Genomic DNA, 21243 nt, shown 5'->3' on the forward strand with positions numbered 1-21243 from the left:
AGAGCGGAAAGAAGGAGCAACCTTAAGGCAAACAAAACTAAGTATCAGGCAAAAATATTTTTAAAATTAATGTGTAGTATCTGAAAAGATTTAAAAGTACTTTTAACTTCAATGCATTGCATTTTTACATCTGAAAAACAGAGATTGGAAAAAGCTTAATACAAGAAAACTGCATAGGAAGAATTTCATTTAAAAGTAACCAGCAAGTCAGAAAGTAAGCTGAGCTTCCAAAGTTGTGTCAATCAGATGTTATTAAAGATTTTTCAAATAATCGATCCTTTTCTATTTTTATTAACTATCTGGGTCCGTGAAAATGAGTAACACTCTACTACCTGGTAAAGTTGTTGTATAAAAAAAAAAGCATTTCAGCATGTTTCAGTGACATTAAGCTACCACCTTCAAATCAAGATACTGCTTTGGCAACAAAATCCGTTCATGATACCAAAAGATATTATCAGCGTTGTGTATTGAACAAACTATATGCAAGTATTGTAAAGAAAAAACGAGGAGTGACCAAATATGTGATTTTTACTGTAGGTAAAAGATATGTACTTTCCAAACTTCTCTAAGTGCATTTACTGAACCTTACCTAAAGGTTACACCAAGCTTGAACACACAGAAAGCCTTAATGCTTAAGAAGCCTAGCAGCAGCACGGCTGAGGGGCACAGAGGCCATTAAGCACTGGCTGCAATTCTGATCGGTTTCACTAAGACAAGTCTCTTCAGAAAAACAGCTGAATACCAGGCAAAACTACCGTTTTCTTCCAGGCTGACAGTCACTAGGTATCTACTTCAGTGTGATTAACTCTCTAAGTTCCTCTGACTAAAAAAGGGAGGTTGGACACCTACTATGCAAGCAGAAACCAATTTAGGAGTTTAAATCAGTTGTCTACACATAGATGTCTACTTCCATGCAAGATACCCTGTTTCATCCGAGACATTCATTTTCGTAACTACCAGCCTATGCAGGAGGTATGGGAAACCTGGGCCCTTCTGAAGAAGGAGGAGACTAGGTAGGATCTGTAATAGAACTAAAAATGGAGGCAGAAATCTATGCATAGAAAACTGTATCATGCCAGGGCTCTTATCTAGAGCTCAACCCCAAATCTGGCATTTATCAGAACAAGAATGAAATAATATCAGCAGCCAATGGATCCAAGTCAAGCAACGTTCAGAAAGCCTATGCAAATTCATCACATCACTTGAGCTTCACAGAGGACTGTAAAGTAGCGACAGCTGTAAACCTGTGATGGCACCTAAACACAGCCGGAAAACATTCAGACCATGGAGAAGACAGGCTCAGAACTCCTCCAGAAAGATGAAGCACAGTTGCTCAAGCAAAGCACACAGAATTCCTAACCATCTCAGCAGCTGACTGAGCAAGAGATCTGCAGACATCATTCCAGTACACAGATTAGAAAAATGTCCCAAAAACATATGAAATAATCCCACATATTAGCTTGGTTTTGGACCACATCTCACCAGGCTTCCACAGATCACCCCGATTGTATCAACAGTGATCAGAAGACTTACGACAACTGCAAATACATATGGAAAGCTATGTAATGGAACAATATTGTACTTGCATTGTAGAATAATAAGTGCTGTATTTATCTTGAGTGCACATCTCAGCACATACCAATGTAAGCCTGTCTTTAAAGGAGTTTCTATTTGAGAAAAAAATACAACTCATTGTAGCTTGAGGGCGCAGGGAATCAGCGTTAAATTACTTTTATTTTTTTCTCACTTACAGAATTTACACACCTGCATGAGTACAGTGACTTAAAATGGCATTTCTCCTAATGAAAAGGATTATCAATCTTCAAGAAAGTTTTCTGACTGTCAAGGGCAAAATATGCAAACTTGCATATCGGAAAAGTATGCCTATTTTTCGAAGATAGCTATGAAGGGCTGAGTTTGCAAAATGCATATTAAGATGTAAAGTTCTTATTATAGCTAGCTATATACTAGTTATTTTATATGCTGCATAAAAGTACAGCTTTTATATACATGCATACAAACACACACACTCTAGCTAGTTACTAGTTCTTACAGAAGAGTCTGTGTATTTGTAAATATATTTATATATTATATATTGAACTTACATGATCTGGCAGTTTTATGCCTCTTACAGTTACATATAAAGTTGACGGGTAACGATTTCTAGGACATTTTGCCCACCAGTCATAAACCTCAACAACATTTGAATGTGACTTGGTCCTTGAAGGTGGGTAATATAATTGCAGTCGGAGTTTTCCATCAACATTTAGAACTCCATTTGCACCTACAAGCTGGAAGAGTGATTAAAAAGAGGAAAAAATGTGTTACGTTAACACAAAAGTAATAAAAGTCATTGATGATTTATAATAACTTAACTATAGCATAAACTCTGAAATCCACTTCCCATTGGGGAAATATACTATCTTAAAAGTGGTAATGAAGTAAACACCCCCAGGATCAAACCACTAAGATTAAAGCTTAGATGGCAGCTTAGCTTTGAAACATGCTTCACATGCCCAATAAGTACCCCCATTTTTTTTTTTTTTTAATTACTACTTGCTGGAATCACCTAAATCTCAAAGGACTGCCAATCCACAAAGAGCCTCTTCCAAATCTGCCCCCTTTGAATGCTGCCACAAAGGGCATGGTAAGGCTTTGACTCAGAGCAGAAGATACAGGAAAGCAGCAACCTTTCCAACTTCAGAAGAAATAGATTTCTCTCTATTCATCTAAAGAACAAGATAAAAATTAGTGCTTATGTTTTCCATTCTGTGTGTATCTACTGCCATTTACACTGACCACTGTTTATCAAGACATTTCTACTTTGATACAGATGGAAGAATAATGTAGACAGATGTAGTAGGAATGAAGAACAGGCCACAATTTTATTTTTATTTATGAGTCGGAAGGTCTTCCTTCCTTTTGTTCAGGAGTAGGCTGTGCTGAATGCCTGGATTCAGCTATACACCTGCCAGCTATACACCAGACATGGGATACCAGACCTCTGATTCCTGTAGATTCATCTTGGGAAGAGCTGAGAAGATACTCTATGTGGAATGATACGGAGGTCGCTCTCCCTTCCCCTAAACTTGCAGTCCATTATCCTCTCCTGTATTTCTCATGTTGTGGACTGCTCAATGGCTGTCAAGATCTACCATCCACAAGGGTAGGTGTAAATTAACAACCCTCAGGCAAATTAAAGCATGTGATACCTTGTCAGCTCTCAAAGGCCAAATTGGCACACTCGGGTCTCTCCTAACAGGGTAAAAAGGCACATGACATGCTGGCTGAATTATCATATCTCATTGCTGCAGCATTTCAAACTCTCTAACTAAAAACGACAGGCATTTTATAATTAGGCTATGGAGTCTTTTAAAAGGCTGGCCAACTGAAAATGCCACTAGAATACAAAATAGCTGAGGTACAGAAGTTAACATTTGCTTTGCAGAGAAAAATCTCATTAACACACAAGCCTTTAAAGAAAACCTCCTTCTGTACTTAATCAACAAGAAAAATTCTTACACCTTCTATACTTTCTTGAAAAATATATATTCTTTACTGTCAAGCTTGTTACTGTGAATTTTATGGGGTGAAGGAAGAAGGAAAGGAGAGAACAGCCAAGCAAGTGAGGAATTGTTTTTCCGTATCTGTTGCCTGAAAATATTAAAAAATGTTTTCCTACTTAGTAGTGTCAGTGTCTTTTAGGTAACTAAATAAAAAGACTTAGAAATTTTGTTTCTTCATTTACATATTTACAATACCTTTAGAAATGCCCAACAAATCTTTCGGAAACCACATTCCTGAATCTGTACGGAGTTGGCTCTCACTTCATCCATACTTAGAAAATCAAGGATCTGAAAGTATTGGTAGGAATATAAGTATATTTCTATTGAATATATACTTCATGGTAATTTAAAAATACTGCTGAAAAGATGCTAGATGGGATACACTAAATTAAGCAGATTTCAATTTTAAGCAATTACAAAAACAGTACTTCCACACAAGTATACAACTCCAAGTAACAGATCCTCATACATTTACCTGATGATTATTTATGACCTGCTTTAAAAAAGAACATAAGTCTGGTCTTAAAAAACTGTTCTGCTTCCCTTCTGTCTCAATAAGGAGAACATTCCTATGTAATTTTCATAAATCCTATGTAGTTCACAAATATATCATATAGATCACAAATCTGAAAGCCCAGTCCAGCTGTATGTTAATCTAGCTGGAAAAGGGCGGTCAAAAAGTTAGTTTTCCTTTCCTAGCTTTATCACTTATGTCAGATAACCAATCATAGAACAGTTTGGGTTGGAAGGGATCTTCAAAGATCATCTAGTCCACGCCTCCTGCCATGGGCAGGGACATCTTTCACTTGATCAGGTTGCTCAAAGTGCTATCCAACCTGACTTGAACACTTCCAATGATGTCCATGAGATTCTTCGTTTTTCTGGTCAGTGGCCAGAATCTTCTCATATTTAGCCACTCCTGGAGGTTTATCTGGTATACAAAAAAAACTGGAATCATACTATCTTCAAAATCATATTTCATAAACCATGCTGAAGTCAAACAGCATGCTTTCACTGTAGTGATACTTTTGGTCCCACCATTAACATGATTTCCATGAAGAATTACATACAAATGTAATTACTTTTGCCTTAAGCAACTAAGGACTCAATTCTATAAATGTGTTAATTTATGAGTATCACAGAACATAAAGAAACATATGGTGATATTGAATATTGATATTGAAAGAAACATATGGTGATAGAATCTATTTGAAATATAAAAACCAAGGCATGAATGAAATTCAAAAAACAAAGAAAAAAGTATTTTGTATTAGATCCCCATTTTCAGGCTAATACTACAGAATCTCTTTAGAAATACTGAAATACTTAAGCTCAAAATCATGCTGAATACATACAATTATATTTAAAGGAAAAATTTAATTACATTGGAGGATGAATTAATAATTATTTTGTGAATAATGGCAGAGGAGAAGCAGATGTCTAAAATGTCAATGGAAAACAATGCAATAGCTTGCTCATTTGGTACAAGGAAAAAGAGGTGTTGCTACAAGCAAGAAAATTCCATCTTTGAGTTTCTGGTACTTAAGCTTCTTTTCAGATTTCAAGAACATGGAAAAGAAAAAAAGTTATACCCTTTTTAAGTGGTGTCATCCATCCTGATCTGGAACAATCTCACCAGCCTTTCCCAGAAGTCTGAAAGTTGATTTAGTAAGAAAGCTTTGTCCTGCTTACTATTATCAAAACACATTGGGGTTTTTTTCTATAAAAAATGTTTATTAGTATTAGTAACCACCAATACCACTTCTTGGTATCTCCACTGTATCTTAAGGCTATGCTATTAACCCAATATAAGCGAAATGAAACACTTGAATCAGACAAATATATACTGTTGAAGAAACAAACAGAAAATTATAACGTGAATAAATTTTATGTAAAATATTTAACCTTACCTCAAAAAACAGGATTACCCGAGGACTTTCTTCAGTGTTTTGAATAAAGTAACTAAAACGCTCATTAAATATGATTTGCTCCTCCCATTCTGGAACTGTTGATTTAGACTGTCTGAAGTCATATGGTTGTGTCATAATAGGAAGAACATGCTCTATTTGTTCTTCTTCATAGTAAGATGAAACTTTCCTCTTGCTGTTTGAAAATTTCCAAAGTTACAACTGTTATAGCGTCTTAAAAAAAACCCAACTCAAAAAAAACAGTATTTTCAATTATTGAAAGCAAAGAAACATACAAGATACCATTTGTTTGATTTTAGAAAATAATTTTCTAAAACCACCCAAAATTTAAGACAATTTGCAATGTATATAGAAACACTACAAGCTGAAGTTCAAAATCATAACATCAAGTTACTATTACCAAATTTATGCATAGTGATCATGGTAGAGTCTACTGTTTAAACACTGTTAAAATTTGGTTTTCAGGAAAATTACGTGTAATGACAGGGCAAACAAGTAACTAAAATGATTAGAAATATGAAGAACTAAACTTCACTTCGGGATCTTAAAAGTTCTTTTATAAAAACTGAAAGGCAGATGCTCTTTATGCTACAAGAGTTTTGCTTACTTATTCTAATCTTGGCTTCTACATATTTTTGAGATCCCTGGAAAGAATACAGCATGAACTGTGCTGTAAATATGGGGACCTCAATAGCAATACAGCAGTGCAGAGCACTTAAAAGCGCCAAAAAGAAAAGTACCACACTAATATGCATTATCTGATATTTCTACTTAAAGATGCAGAAACTAATGAATGAGCTCACAAGCTTAAAATTCAGCATTATTTTCATTTTCACATTTAATTTTCTAGGGAAGAATCTATGTATTTATAGCAATCGTTGGTAACAGAAACAGTTTATTAAAAGTCACCTGTGATCCTTCTTGACATGTAAGCCACTTCTCTGATCAACAATATGGATTTTAACCATGGGATGAGATACCAGAAGATCAGTTTTAAGTCGATCAGATCGATGGATATAAACTCCCAAGACAATATTATCATTAAAAACAAATTTAGACTGAGTTGAAATTTCTGAATTCTTCATTTCCTTGTCATTTTCAGCAGCAACTTCTGTGTTTTCTTCTAGAAAGAGGAACAAATTTGGGGTTACTATGTTCCACTAGTGATAGCTTAAAGGAGTGAAAATGCTCTGTATTGTCTTAGCAATCAATAGTAAAGTAATAATATTTAACTTGTTCTTTCTGTAATAGGTTAATAAAATTATCAATTTTGCAGCATTTTAAACATTTATGAATATATTAATTAATATATAGTCATATGTACAATCTATTCCTATTAACAAACATTTTTCTTTAAAATCAGAGGTCTTCCTCTTGATTAACATAGGTTCTTCTGTGACACAGTGGCTTAAAATCCATACAGTTCAATATCCTGTTCTTGACTACAACTTATCATATGGGGTTTTTGTGTGTTTGTTGGGTTTTTTTTAAGGAAAATGTAAAAAACAAGACAAGCAGAAACTGATAATATCTGCATGTGTATTCTCCCTGAATTTACCCCACACTGTTTTCAGAACTTCCTCATTTAAAATTTACAGTGAGACCACCATACTTAACAGATATCAGAAGACTACTCCTCATCAATTTCTGTAATCTCAATTTTTTAAACTAATTTCTTATTTTGTCCTCCACAACATTCAAGGAAATTAATTCTCCAATTTGACTATGCACTGCATGAAGTTTTCCTTACATTTGAACTGAGCGTCAGGTTAAAAAAGCAGTGATACACCATTATTTATAGCATAAAGTAAACAAAAATGATAAAATAATAAAAAGACAATTAGAATATACATCTAAGTAATACACTGTAAAGGTGGTATGTATATTATAATACTATATTAAGCTTAAAAAACCCAAACTCTTTTAAACTGTTTATCAATTTCAAAATTATTTACCATAAATGAATTCTTAAGATCTTAGATCAATACAGAAAATTAACTTCCTTACAAATTTGCCTCAGATTTAGAAGAACAAAAGTACAATTAAGTAACTAAATCAACATAAGTACTTCAACAGCTCAATCAATTCTTCACTTCTATGTTACTACTATGGACAAATATTTCTGTAGCAATGCAAAAAAAAAAATAAGAAAAAGGGCTTGGATAAGACAGAAAAGCAGCACACCATTGTAACATTTTGTTGGCAGACCTTTTCTGGTTTTCTTTTTAGCCTTCTTTGCTTTAGGTTTCTGTTTTTCCATGCTTTCCTCCAGTTTGTGTCCTTCTGATGTAAATAGTCTTTCCAATGACTGATTTTCATTGCCATCTTCTGCTGGATGATGCTGTAGCTCAGAAAGGGACATTGCACTGCAATGTAAAGGATTACTGTCAGCAATTGCATTCTACTGCATATACGGACGCAAATGCTCATTACCTTTATTAATCCACTTGAAATTTCCTCTAGTTCTGCAACTCATCATCCGTGCATCTTGAACATGCAACACACCTCCCAACATTAGTGTCTTGCCTTTTTTATTTCTCTCTACCCTTCAGTTCCCCCGAATTTCCAGATAATTACAGAACCATTTGTGTGAATGGAGTCAAGCTAATACTCTTGTGCTGGATCAGGGCCATCACTCAACACTAAAAAACTATGTACAAAATTATCTTAAGTTAGTTGTGAGTTGCCCAGAAAATAAACATCAGATAGTAATGGAGGATATTTTTTAAAAAAGTTAAACAGAATCTGTGAGTTAAATATTAATCTTGACAGCATTTTGAAAAAGTATTTGGTAATATTTTTTCGTAACAGAATGATCCAGCTCATCACTTAGAAAATATGTAGAGTTTATTAGAAACCTTCTGCCTATCTTAAAACAAAATGAAACATTTAAGATTCACAGACACACAGTACACAGTTTATCATGGTACCTTGTTTCAGCTTCACTTAAAACTGCTACTTCTTTCTTCTTTTTTTTCTTTTTGCTCACTTCATTGTTCAATACAACTTCATGGCTTTGAACACTGGAGGTAAATTGAGACATCTGTTTTTTAAGCTTCGTTCTTATTTTCTTTTTAATTGCAGTTGCCTCATTCTCAGCCACATGCAGCTGATAGGCTCGAATTAGCTCTTCTTCCTCTTCTAATTCAGTTACATTTCTTGCTTCAGTCAAGGAATTTTTAATCTTTCTATCACCTTCTTGATGAGGTACACCTGTTTGTGATTTACTTTTTGTTTTCTTCTTTGGAAAATCATTAATCTTTTCCTCAAAACTCTCCAATTTAGCTTCATATAAGATTTCCTCCTCATTAAATTGTTCTTGTAACAATGATTTCTTTTTCTTCTTGTTAGACTTTGGTTGCTTGTTCTCCTCTCCACTTACAATATCATTGTTTATTTTCTCTGCAACTGAGGCTTTCTCTCTCAGTTTATTTTTTGTAAATCGAGGACTCTCTTCTTCAGGGTTATATGTGTTGTTTATAATTGCTTCATCATTCACACTTTCCTTAGCTAGATCAATATTACTTCTAAAGGTGTCAAGCTATAAATGAAAAGAACATAAAACATAGTCCTAAAAATTATGTTCTAGGGATAAACATAATACTTTATATTATTTCTTTAGCAACATCACACAAAGTAAAACAAAATCAAGGATCTAGTTATTTTCTTCTTTAACAAGTGACAGATTGAAAAGCAAAAGAAAATTCACACTGAAAAGAAACCATTTTGCATTTGGGCACTTCATCCTCAATTTTGTTTCACTATGTTTTTAAGTGACTTTTATGTATATACAATAAAAATCCAAACCAACAACTCTACTCCATAAACAGATGCCAATGCTTTAGACTATGGAAGACTTGAAGATTATACACAAGCATGAAATAAAGTATTTTCATCCATTTAAAATGCAAGTTAGAGACAGGCTTCAGGCTCAAATGTTTGTATTCTCTTTTACTGAAAGCTGCTTGCCAAAGTTTGACAATGAAATTATATTAATAAGTGCTAAAACTGAAAAACAGAATTTCATTAAGACTTTTTTTTAAAGTATAAAGTTGAAAAAAAAATCCACCATAGTCTTATTAGAATGACAAAGAGTTGATCTAAAGACCAGTCTAGTAAAAACAGCTAAGATCAATTTCAGCTAATGCATTTGTCTGTGTGCTCTGTCAGTTTTTGGTGTTTTTTAGAAAACACACTGTGAACTTTCCTTCCTCCCTCCTTCAGGTTTCTATTCCTGGTTACTAGAAGTTGTAATGCCCCATCCCTGGAAACATTCAAGGTCAGGTTGGACAGGGCTCTGAGAAACCTGATCTAGTTGAAGCTGTCCCTGCTCAGTGCAGGGGCTTTGGACTAGATGACCTTTAAAGGTCCCTTCCAACCCAAACTATTCTATGATAACTCCAAACAACACAGCAAGTAACTAAAGCCTAATTCTGTACGGAGCTCAACACACAGATCTCTGTTCCTTGATGGAACTTCTATAAAGCTGCTGAGGTTCACTTATTCTCTTGTCTTACATAAAACTCCCTGGAGTCCCCACATGAAACATTAGAAAGGACTTCAAAACACAAAGGAAGCAAATAAAACGAAGTTGGAGAAAATAAGTATCTGAATAAAATGCAATCTTTTCTTTGCCAAGACCATCTACCTCCCTCAATACATACAGACATCTTCACCTTCTAGCTGGGATACTTCTCCCAGTTACAGATTCATGTTTGCCTCAAACCAAAAGGTACAAGCTTCTAAGAAGAATATCAGAGAATGAAGTTGCACGGCAATCATGCTTTATAGGATGGATCCTGACTTTAAAATGCCCATCTGCAAGAATAATGTTCCATGACTAGAAAGAAAAGAACACTCAATGTGCAAGTCATTTGCCTCCATATTGTATGCCCTCAATTACATGAACCTTGATCACTATCTTGTTTTATTTACATCTGACATTTGAAGAGAGAACATGGCGAGCAAGTATTGAAGAAGGAGAAGAGAGGAAAAAGAAAGGAAAGTTTGAAGTACACAAGTAAAGACACAGAAAAGAAAAAAATAATCAAGGAAGTTTATTATTTGTACAGGAAAATTGTCAAATAAAAGCACTGTGACAAGAAAAATACACCAAGACAAAGTTTAACACAGAAGTAAAAGCTGGTGTCTGAAACTAGAGACAGAGCTCAAAAATGCAGTAGACTTACTAATGCTACATATTAAACAACACTGTCCTAATAAAGTACGACTTAAAAGAGAAAACATTTAGAATTTCATGCAAGTATGCTTATCTAATACATCAGAAAAATCTAAAGCTATTCATACATCTTTTCAGTATGTAATCTTTATTTTTAATATCCTATGTCTAAAAATAGTTTAAATTATCTCAATATCAAATAACAAAAAACCCTGTCTTTGTACCTTACTTGCTTAAATAGACCAGTAACATGCTCTTTATTCCTAGGTCAATTATTTAAGAGGACATGGAAGATTTCATATAAGTAACCTGAAATACAGAATAGAGTAAGGAAATTTAAAAAAATAAAGCAACAAGCTTTGTATAAACTAAAACACCAAAATAATGCTTTCTAACAGATTGTCCACTTCCTTATCTGCATTTCTACGAATACCTTTAACTGCAGAGTATAAGGAATGAAGGTAAAACACACTGGCAATTAAGACCCAACGACCAATAACTAAGGCCATGTTGATTTTTGCCTTGGATAGAACATTAATCCATTAAGCTCAAGAAGCAGAATTCTTTGAGAAATCCTAAACAAAAAGCCCTAGTCTTTGACCTGTTCAAGAGTTTCTAAAATAACTCTGATATTCAGGAATCATTTCCTCAAAGAAACATAGCTGTTGCAAAAACTTGCTTGAAATATCTACTAGAACTTGTTATTTATTATGTCTCCAAACAAAAATATACATCCACAAATAAGTGTCATTAATAGTTGCAGCACACAGTCCCTTAATTACAGCAAATTTACTCATAGGAAAAAAATACAGAATATGCTCATAATGAAATAAAACACCATCTCAAACTACAACAAATTCCAGGAACATTGATAGGTACTGCAGGAAGCACAAAGCTGCTTCAGCAGTTCAAACCCAAATTCCTCAGATACATAGCCTGTATGATCTTAACTCAGTCCACTTTTACCACATGTTGTAACTACATGATGTAATTAAAACAGAGAGGAAAGACAGGAGGGAATGACAAAACAACAAAGTAAAAGCCAAGAGGTTCATAAAAACCATCAGATTAATTATCAGGCAGGGGCAGGGATACTGGTATAGATTCTCTGCCTGAAATGCAAGACTAAAAGATCAACTAAGAGCAATCATCTATATATAAACATAATTGAACCAAGTCAGAAAAAGCAGTTAGGCTGGAAAAGCAGCTCAGAGGATAGGCCTGTCTCTGGAGTAACTCCAGAGGGTTGCTGACCTGAACCTGACCTCCTCAGCTTAAAGCATGGAACAAATGAGAGGCTTTTTTCCAAAACAGCTCTGCAGCCACATTACGACACGAGGGCAGAGGAAGCACTCTTCCCTGAGAACAGACCTACTTGCACTAGTGACCTGACAGGAGCAAAAGGTGGGTGCCAGCCAAGATGCACGCAGGTGGGCTAGCACAAGGCTCGTACCACAATGAGCCAACCCCAGGTCACATCACTTGCCATTTGTACTCCAGAGCTCACAGCAGGGACAACGCCTAACAATCTTACTCCTTTTTAAAAAGACTTCTCAAATATGTGTGAGTGGAATCTGGAAACACAAGTGATTTTTGCCAGGGTATCCAGAAACTCAGATAACCAGATTTACAGTGGTACCTGAACTTCTTCCCCTAATACAGGCACACCTTGAAAAATTAGGAATGGACGCTGCCAGCCCACTGAAGGGCTGATACATACTGGTTGTAAAAGACCATTTACTTAAAAATGAATTGGTAACGAATGTACTTGTGATGCTGGCTAGTTGGGTGGGATGTTTAAGAAAATTTTAATGAGCTCGGGAACAAATTCTACTGCCATTGCTCATGTAAGACTACAAAATGTAGACAGTCAAAGCTAGAAGAACTTTAATTTTCAGATAGGATGGGCTTGGAGAAGTTTCACCAAATTTTAACAGAAAATATTGAGAAAATGCATAGGTTAAGTATATAGTCAACTATTAGCAGTTCTCCTATTTTAAATATAAGAAACAAAGGGCTAAAAACCAGTGGAAATCTCAACAATTATTCAGTACCTGTCAGCTTACGGGAAAAAAAATGGGCTACGAAACAGACCCTGGGAAAATTCTACAACCTCAAAGCTCCACAGGTTGTGTTTTACATCTAAGACAAAAGGTAAAGTACTCAATCAGTCAGAAGAAACCTGTAAAACATTCATCTTACGCAAAAGAATACAAGAATTTTCAAGCCTAGAGGTAGGCTCCTATTACCTGTACCCTCATGAAACTCCAGACTCCAATCTGTCATCCAGGGTCTTATGAAGAAAGGGAAGGAGCAGAGTCAGTGATGTAAGAAGTAAAAAGCTTCAAATAGATAAATCTGTTGCAGTCCTGCCTTGAATACAAAATCTTAGTTATCAGTGCATGTCCATTCCAATATTGTAAGCTGGTCAGACTACAGTCTAGGGAAGAAATTCTTGCCTCCATAAAGGGATCTTGCTTTTCACCTGGTAGAAAACTTCATTGACATTTTCCGAGTTAAACATCCTCTTTTCTACAATGAAACTTAGATTGAACCAAGTAAACTCAATAATTTTCACACTGACTATTTAGACAAGTTAGCCTATCTGGGCAAAATAGCCTGGGCATCGCCTGGTCTGAGGCTTGCCTCATTCTAACAAGTTGTAATAGGAGGCACAATCGGTAAAAAATAAATAAGGTGACTGTTAGCCCTGGAAGGGATACTAGCAAACTCACTTTCTGATGGGGTCCCAATTGCTTGTTTTTCCAGCCATGCCTTCATGATTCATACCAACTTCACCTGTGGCTATTGAACAACAAAGCAGACCTTTCACTGGCCACAGTTGATGCCTATCTGCATCTCCATTACAAGCCCCTCATTCCTATTAGTTGTGACTTCAAACTCATCCTGCCCTACTGACATCAGCCTTTCCTCTTCCAGTCAGGCTGCTTCCCTTCTCTCCAGGCAATGGGCACACATTGCAGAGCTGGCAAGTGGACAGACAATCTCCTTATCCTCACTTCTTTCATTTAAAATCACAGCAACCTCCTGCAGCTCCAGAACTCGGCTTTCAAGGAAACAGTGGACTATGGTGGAAAAGGTTTTGTTAATCTAAGAAAGGCTAGGTTCAGTAAAGAAAAAAGAAAGAAGCAGACTGGAACATTTCCAGTAGAAATAAGCTTTCAACCATGACCTGTTTCTGATAAAACCTGGGAGACCATTTATGGCAAGTGCATGACACAATCATCACTAATAAATTTTACATTATTTCAAGGTATGTGAAAATCTGCACGGTTAAGTTATATAAAAGTGAAGAAAACTGGAACAAAACCAGCCAGCCTCCTCCATCTACCTCTTCTTCCCCTCCCAGACGCATTTATTTCTTACAAAGAAATGACTGGTTATTTGCTGAAGCTTTTACAGAAATTTCTACTTGAATGTAACCAGCATGGAAAATACCAACCTGAGCTCTTGCAACTTGGCCACACTTTAAGGAAATATTCAGAATGGTCAGTATTAGGTTTCAGCACACATTCTCCTCAAGTTCTTAGTTTTTTAATGCTTTGATTGGTAAAAACCTATAGCTTCAACAAACCCATAAAGTTAGGCTTTCCACACTGATCCTAAAAACACGCCTTAATTTGTGGGTATACCACTAGCTTTTTGATTCAGTTCACTGTGATTTTAGGTGCTTCTAGGTAACACCAAAACACTAGTGTTTTACATCAGAGACCTCTGGAATGGAAACCAACTTTAAAACCAAAGTAAGCTTAAAATATGTATCAGTAATATGTAGTTGCATATGAACATACAATTATGTGCTCAAAAATACTTATATCATACTTAAAAGGTACAGATTTAAAAACCCACATTTCATCAAAAAAGTAAACCTAACCAAGGAAGAATTTAGTCTTGTATTTACACATACGCCAGCAAAAAAAGGAAAAAAAAACCACCCTCTAAACTCTTCTATGCTGTATTTTAGACATCATGTTGATTCTTCATTAGACTATTGGCTAAATAACATATACTTCAAGGAATGCAAAATTTAAGAAGTGCACACAAATAGCAACTTGCAAATTGTCAACCTAAAGACAAAATTATGTTTCAGAATAACAATACTATGTTTAATGTAACTATTCCAAATATACTTATGTACAATAAAAACATCTAACATTCTGATATTATATAAAATACCACTCCTTTGTCTTACATTAGTATTAAAGAACGAACATTCACTTCCAGCATCTGGTATGGATGCAATTGTAAGAAAAAAAAGGCTGAAAATATAAAACCTAACAAGAGGAAAATAAAAAACCATAACATTTGTCTTTTAAGCAAATTGCTTTCTTCTGGAATTCCAAACATTGTAAGTCAATAATCGGTATATATATAGAACTCTCATTAAACATTTAATCATCTGTTCAGGAAAAAAGCTACAATATGAACCCTAACTCAGAGGAATCTCTAAGGCTCTTTTAATGAGAGATATGCCACAAACAAAAATGTTATCTAACCATAAGGTCAAGGCAATAGAATCATTCCTAATCTGCAAGTCACAAGCTAAGGTCAAAATCTCTAAAACAAATGTTTACAGGGGTGTACTGCCTAAACAGACATGTAAACACAGGACCACTCAGACACAAAAAAGCTCAGCACATGCAGAAATATGTTGATTACTAACATCAAATTGAAAAAAGTTTCAAATGTTGTTCAATATTGTTTGTAAATTCTTATACCAGTAATTTTTAGGAAATGGAATAAAGTTAATGATTATCTCCAATATTATTATAAATTCTCATGAGTTACCAATTCACAGATGTACCTGTATTACACAGGTGTAGTACTCTCGAAACTAAATACTTTTCCAGCAATAATTCTACCAGCCCATCATTCAAACTCCCACTAAGGTCAATGCTGAATGTGAAAAAAACCTTAAAACTTTTCTGAAAAATGTGAATGGAAAAAAAGTACCAGCAGACTTTAAATGAGTGCACGCCTGCACGCACCACTTTCTTTTTAGGGTATTCTGTATAATTTTGTCATACCTCCAAATTACAAAGACAAACAGCTTGTACACAAACAACAAAAAAGAGCCACATCAAAAACAAAGGATATGTGCAGAAATAGTCTTTTTACTTAATTTTTTTAAAAAGCTTACATCTCCTTTCTACAATACATTTTCCTGATCTTTTTTCCATTAAGGTAGGCAAACAAACAAAGCTTGCATATGTTCAAACTCACCACAATATTCTCTTGAAACTTTTTCTTTGATTTCTTTGTGTCTGTTAGGCCAGCATGACGCCTGAAGATCTCCTCAAAGCGGACTTTGGTTTTTGCTTTTGCCTCACTTTCAACTGCAAAAAGAAATCTAGAGTATGATTCACTAGTTCAATAATCACCATTGCTAAAAAAGTGCATAATCATGCTTTAAAATTGCAAAGGACAAGAATTATTTTATCAGGGAAAGTTTACCACGAAATTAGCTTAGTATTCAGTTAAGAATTTCCACAGACAACATAAACCACACAGGGATATCTTGGCAGTATTGTACAAACACGCCAGGCTACTACTTGGAAGTCGGCACCAGCTACTCCGTTTCCTGAAGAAAGCACATTTTGAAGAGCACATACATTAGGATGAGCACAAAACTTGGGCTAGCCAAAGAAGAGGACAGATTATTGCCCTCTCTGTTTATGAACAGTAGCACACTTAACAGAGGTGACAGTGTCTTCAGGAGAAGCAGCAGCTCTGGGTTCTTACTGAGTCTGGAAGCCAGAGGACTGCCACCCTGACACAGACCCGGAAAAGGCAGGAACATGGATAGATCAAAAATCAGCTTGAGCTGAGAGTCCCTGCTTTTCTGTGAATCATGATACTGGTATCAGCAGCATTTCAGCACTTGAAGCAGTAGGTGTTCTAGCCCCCCTGAGGTAAGGCTTAATTTGTAGCTAAAGAATTAAAAATGTAATCTGGCACGCCACTGGAAAAGGCTGTTGAACCCTCAGCTATGGCATATTTACCATTGTCATTACAATTTTTATGAAGGCCCAAATTAAAAAAAACAAACAAAACACAAGCACGACTTAGAAAATCAGCTATAATTTTGAGTGGAGCCAATGATGCCAATGCAGCATTAAAAATTTATAGATAGAAGTAACCCCTATCATTTGCATCCAGTTCTGACTATAAAACATGTACTGGAAATCAAATACAGTATTCTTACCTGCTGGCATTTTCAGTCCTCAGAAGTGGCTCAAAACAGCAGCTGCTTCATCCTCAGAATTCACCATTCTATTTAAAGTAATTAACAACATTCATTAACAAAACTGGTCCATAGACTTGAAGGTAACAATCGAATGCATGCTAATTAGTATCAAGAATGAGTACAGGTCTTTTAGGGAAATATTTATTTCTAGACTATTTGTCTAAATTATTAGAAGTTCTCTGCCATCAAACCTCAGCATCTATCACTTATTATGTGAGTGTAAACAAAAACTAACACCACAGCAGTTTAATTAACTATGTATTTCTGGGCAATAGCCAAATATTCCAGTACTGTAGTCCTCCGGTCTTCTAAAAAACCCTACAGTTTATTTAAATAATAATAGCCCATGAAGCCATTTATATTGAAGCCTTTCTAATCAGGTTCTTATCCTGACAGCATCATCAAGGAAGTCACACTGTAGCCAGCTGATTGCTTTCAATGCAAAGATTAGTATCTGCCAGCAAATCTAACTTTGTTACAAATCCCTAAATATTTATGTTTATATAAAGCATTTGTATTTTACATAAAGCAGACAAGCAATTACATGAAACTCATTTCTCTAAAGAAAATGTTAGACCCTCCCGATTGTGGAGAACAGCCTACAAATGCAATCCAAACAAAGCTTGAAGGCAAATAAAAATATTACACAGCTTTATCTTTTCATCAAGAAAATTCAGAATGTTTTACAAAAAACTTTAATGCAAAAATCTGTTTTGTAAACAGCAGAACTAATGAAACCTAGCTTTCTATGAATGTTTTATGTTCCCCTTAGCTTTCCACTCAATGAACTGTCTCCCACTTGTGTGAAAACACAAGTGTCTTCCACTCATACCTGTCTCCCCGACAGCCATGGGGCAATAGCTCCAAGTTCTCCCTAGGTAACACCTCCTCTTTGACACCCATAACATAGACACCCAGATTACATCTATCCTAATAAATGAAGACGCAGCATTAAATACTGCCAGGCTATATGGTTGCATTGTCCTCGGCACCACTTTGGTCCAAGCCACCTAACACTCACCCAAGCAATTCCTGGGTACGGTTTAGGAGTTAGTACAGATTATTAACAGACACTTTGCATGCAGCCACTCTGATTTGGGGCTAATAGAGCTTAATAGCATTAAACTGGGCCAAACATACCACTTGGCCTTAACACTAGAAATCACTCCTGGGTACACACATGTTACCAGTACAGTAAAGAGCCAAGGCTACCCTTACGTTCCCAAGCATCTGCGTTACTGTGCCCTCAGATCCCTCTCATCTCTCTTTCACAGTGTTACTTGCTTCTTCCCTCTCCCCCACAGGCTACATTCTTTCAGGTCATTCCACATTTGTTACTTACAGTAGTTTGGTCTGCTGGCTAGCCAAACCCAACCAAATGAAGAACAGAAAGGCAAAGTGTTAGGGTTGGTCTGGGATTACAGAAGTGCTAATTAGCCAGTTGCCAGGTGTCATTAGTTTATTTCATGTATTATGCAAAGAATTTATACCAAGTATCCAACAACCTAAGGATGTTTGAAATGAGCAAGGATGACCAGAAGGGACTTCACTGGAAGAAAAAAAAAAATGTTTTGTTCTGTAATATGCTTCATCATGTAACTGACAAGGCAGCAATATTTTCCCTAACTAAAATATGTTTTGACTCATAAAGCAAAGTTTTACTATCACAACCAGAACAGTAACAGTTAAAAATAACACTTCCTACAAGAAATGAAAACAGAAAATATTATTGAAAAATAAATCTACTTTTGCAATTTATACCTAGTTATACCAAAAAGCCATTTTAAAAGTACTGTAGTTAAGTGCTGCTTTTCAAGTAGTTCATTCACAATTGGCTAGAAAATACTTATAATTTGAAAGAGTAGAAAACTAAATATAGTTATAAAATACAGCAGATTCTATCACTTTAATCATTCACTGAGGATTGCAGAACATGGAAAAGTCTCTTATGATTAGTTGCGTGATTTCACTACCCTCAGAAAAAATAATTACAAACAACAAATGAAATGCTGAAGTGCTCTTCGATTTAAACCAAAAAATATGAGAAACTATATAGAACAGAACAGCAAACTAAGTAAAGTGCATACCTGTTCCAAGTATGGAAATAATTTTATGGTCAAAGGTTAAATAAATCACACCACAAAAAAACTATAGGTAAATTAATTTTGCAAATTATTTTGCCTGTAAAGGAACAAACACCTTTCCAAAGGCTAGGCTCACCTCATGTCTACCAGCACTGTCTGTAAAATGCGTAAGATTTGCCAAATTCACCAGCGAGTGCATCACTTTCTATTTACCTCTATTTATTCAGTAAAAGTCTATCCTCTTGGGGCAATAAAATTAAGATATAAAGTCCTCTAATGATAGTTCTATTATTTTAAACACATTTCCAATGTAGAATTACATGACCTTTGAATGGTCCATTAAAGCAACTATTAGGCTTGTGTAAATATAGATCATTAAATCAACAAAGGGTAAGAACAAGGCTGTTTACTCAGTGTAATCTCACCTTAAAATAGGAGAGATTTAATCATATATCAAAGTTCAGCAATCACAGTGCCCCAGTCTGAATAAACTCAGTTATCACTAAGATTAATCTTGTAAGATGCATTTTTTCCTGATCAGATTTGATCTCTTCCACATTAGTTAATATAAGGCAATCCAGGAATGACAGAAATACATAGTTGGAACAGTGGCATATTCCAGCCATCAGGAATAACCAGGAAAAGAAAATCATGAAGCCCAAACTTCCAGGAATTAGTATATACATTCCTGAAAATCATCTAATTTGCTCTTCTCTAATATTCCCTCTTTATTTATAAATGTGATTCTACATTAAATTCTTACTCTTTTCACAGTATCTTACAATACTCACTGAGTTGCTATATTCTGCAACCATAATATAGGAATTCTCTATGCAAAACATGCCACAAAACTTGCTATTCATGAAAAACATTTTATCACTAAAAAAAATAATCAAACCTATACTATAATGGAGCAGAACATACAGAATCTGTACTACACAAGGGGAAGTGACAAATTTCCTACCTAATTAGGACCATTTAGGAAACAGAGTTGACAAAATATAATTGCACACTTCAGGATTTTCAAAAACTAAATCCCTCATTTTTCTTTTATTGCAAAAAGGGCATGTAATTTCCACTGGCTGAAAACAAGGAGAACATCAGCCCTTGTTTAATTATCATCTTTAGATGAGATGAGTCATTATAGTGGGAAGTCTTGGGTTTTACTAGTAAGTTTCTAATTCAGCTATCGGTAGGTATCACAACTTCAAGATCTGAAAAACCTTTAACTCAGAATTACATAGCAAAATAACACTGAGTTGAATCTGTTCCTCTTCACTAATGGTAAATGTGACATCAAGAAACAAACTGGTGTTATGAAAATTCAGTAAATCCAGAAAACTGACAGACAGCTTTATTATTACCATGTAAATACCTATGTACTTGCATAGCAAACACTGCTAGAAGTGCAGTAGCTTTCTACCAGTTTAGATGTGCCTGTAAAAAACTTGTGTTCACACTAATGTAAAAGGATGTTCAAAAAAGTCGGTGGTGCCCATCTGAGTTTTCTAATAGTAACATTATCAGAAAGCTTTAGCTTCAGAGTAACTGCCGTTTTTTCCCCAGATCTGGCACCTTTTGTTGGTCAGAAGGTTGAAAACAGTCTCTGCCCTGACGGCAAAACTATGGACTTCAGTTCTGTTTAAGGAAATACAGCAGACTTTTATTGTTTACTACATTTTAAATCTCTACCTTATGTTAGATGATAATTATGAAAATGGGTTCTCATGAAGAGACCACCCTAAGGATTTTAATTAGCTAAGCGGCATTTTGCTTTCGGTAGAGGCAAAATGGTAAACCACGAAGATACAAAGGAACATTCCTAGCACACGCCACAAGTGGACTAACCGATGGGATTAACTGCATTTAATGTGCAGATGCACATTCTTCATGCGAGGGAGGCATCCCTGCTTTGGGATTTAACATGTCAGGCACGGAGAAGCACTCTTATCTTCACGTGCCGCGGCGTATGACCTGGTGAGACGCTATCTCACCCGAGTAAACTACAGAGCTTGTACCGAGGCGGGGAACACAAAAAAACAGCTAATGAAGGGACTGACGCTTCACGCGACGTCGCTTCATGGCACCACGCTGCACCGAAACCACAGGGCGACGGACACGCTGGCCGCCCGCCCCGCTTGCCCCTACAGTCAGCCCGGGGTTACTCCGAGCAGCCATGCGACGTGCGGAGCCCAACGGCCACAATTTCCCGCAGCGC

At 35.7% G+C, this 21243-nt stretch overlaps 1 protein-coding gene across 1 annotated transcript in view; it reads right to left on the reverse strand.

Moving 5' to 3' along the window:
- Positions 1-17021, reverse strand: part of AHI1 (Abelson helper integration site 1) — a 91017-nt gene extending 73996 nt beyond the window's left edge. The window contains 9 exon segments of the mRNA XM_010286268.1: positions 1-21; positions 2106-2291; positions 3762-3854; positions 5477-5669; positions 6404-6617; positions 7703-7860; positions 8425-9035; positions 15918-16030; positions 16900-17021. The exon segment at positions 1-21 is cut by the window's left edge and continues 21 nt beyond it. Coding sequence (XP_010284570.1) covers positions 1-21; positions 2106-2291; positions 3762-3854; positions 5477-5669; positions 6404-6617; positions 7703-7860; positions 8425-9035; positions 15918-16030; positions 16900-16909 — 1599 coding nt within the window. The 5' untranslated portion in view covers positions 16910-17021.
- Positions 17022-21243: the final 4222 nt, after the last annotated feature.

Source organism: Phaethon lepturus, unplaced genomic scaffold (genome assembly GCF_000687285.1).
Source record: "Phaethon lepturus isolate BGI_N335 unplaced genomic scaffold, ASM68728v1 scaffold3554, whole genome shotgun sequence".
Classification (NCBI taxonomy): Eukaryota; Metazoa; Chordata; class Aves; order Phaethontiformes; family Phaethontidae; genus Phaethon; species Phaethon lepturus.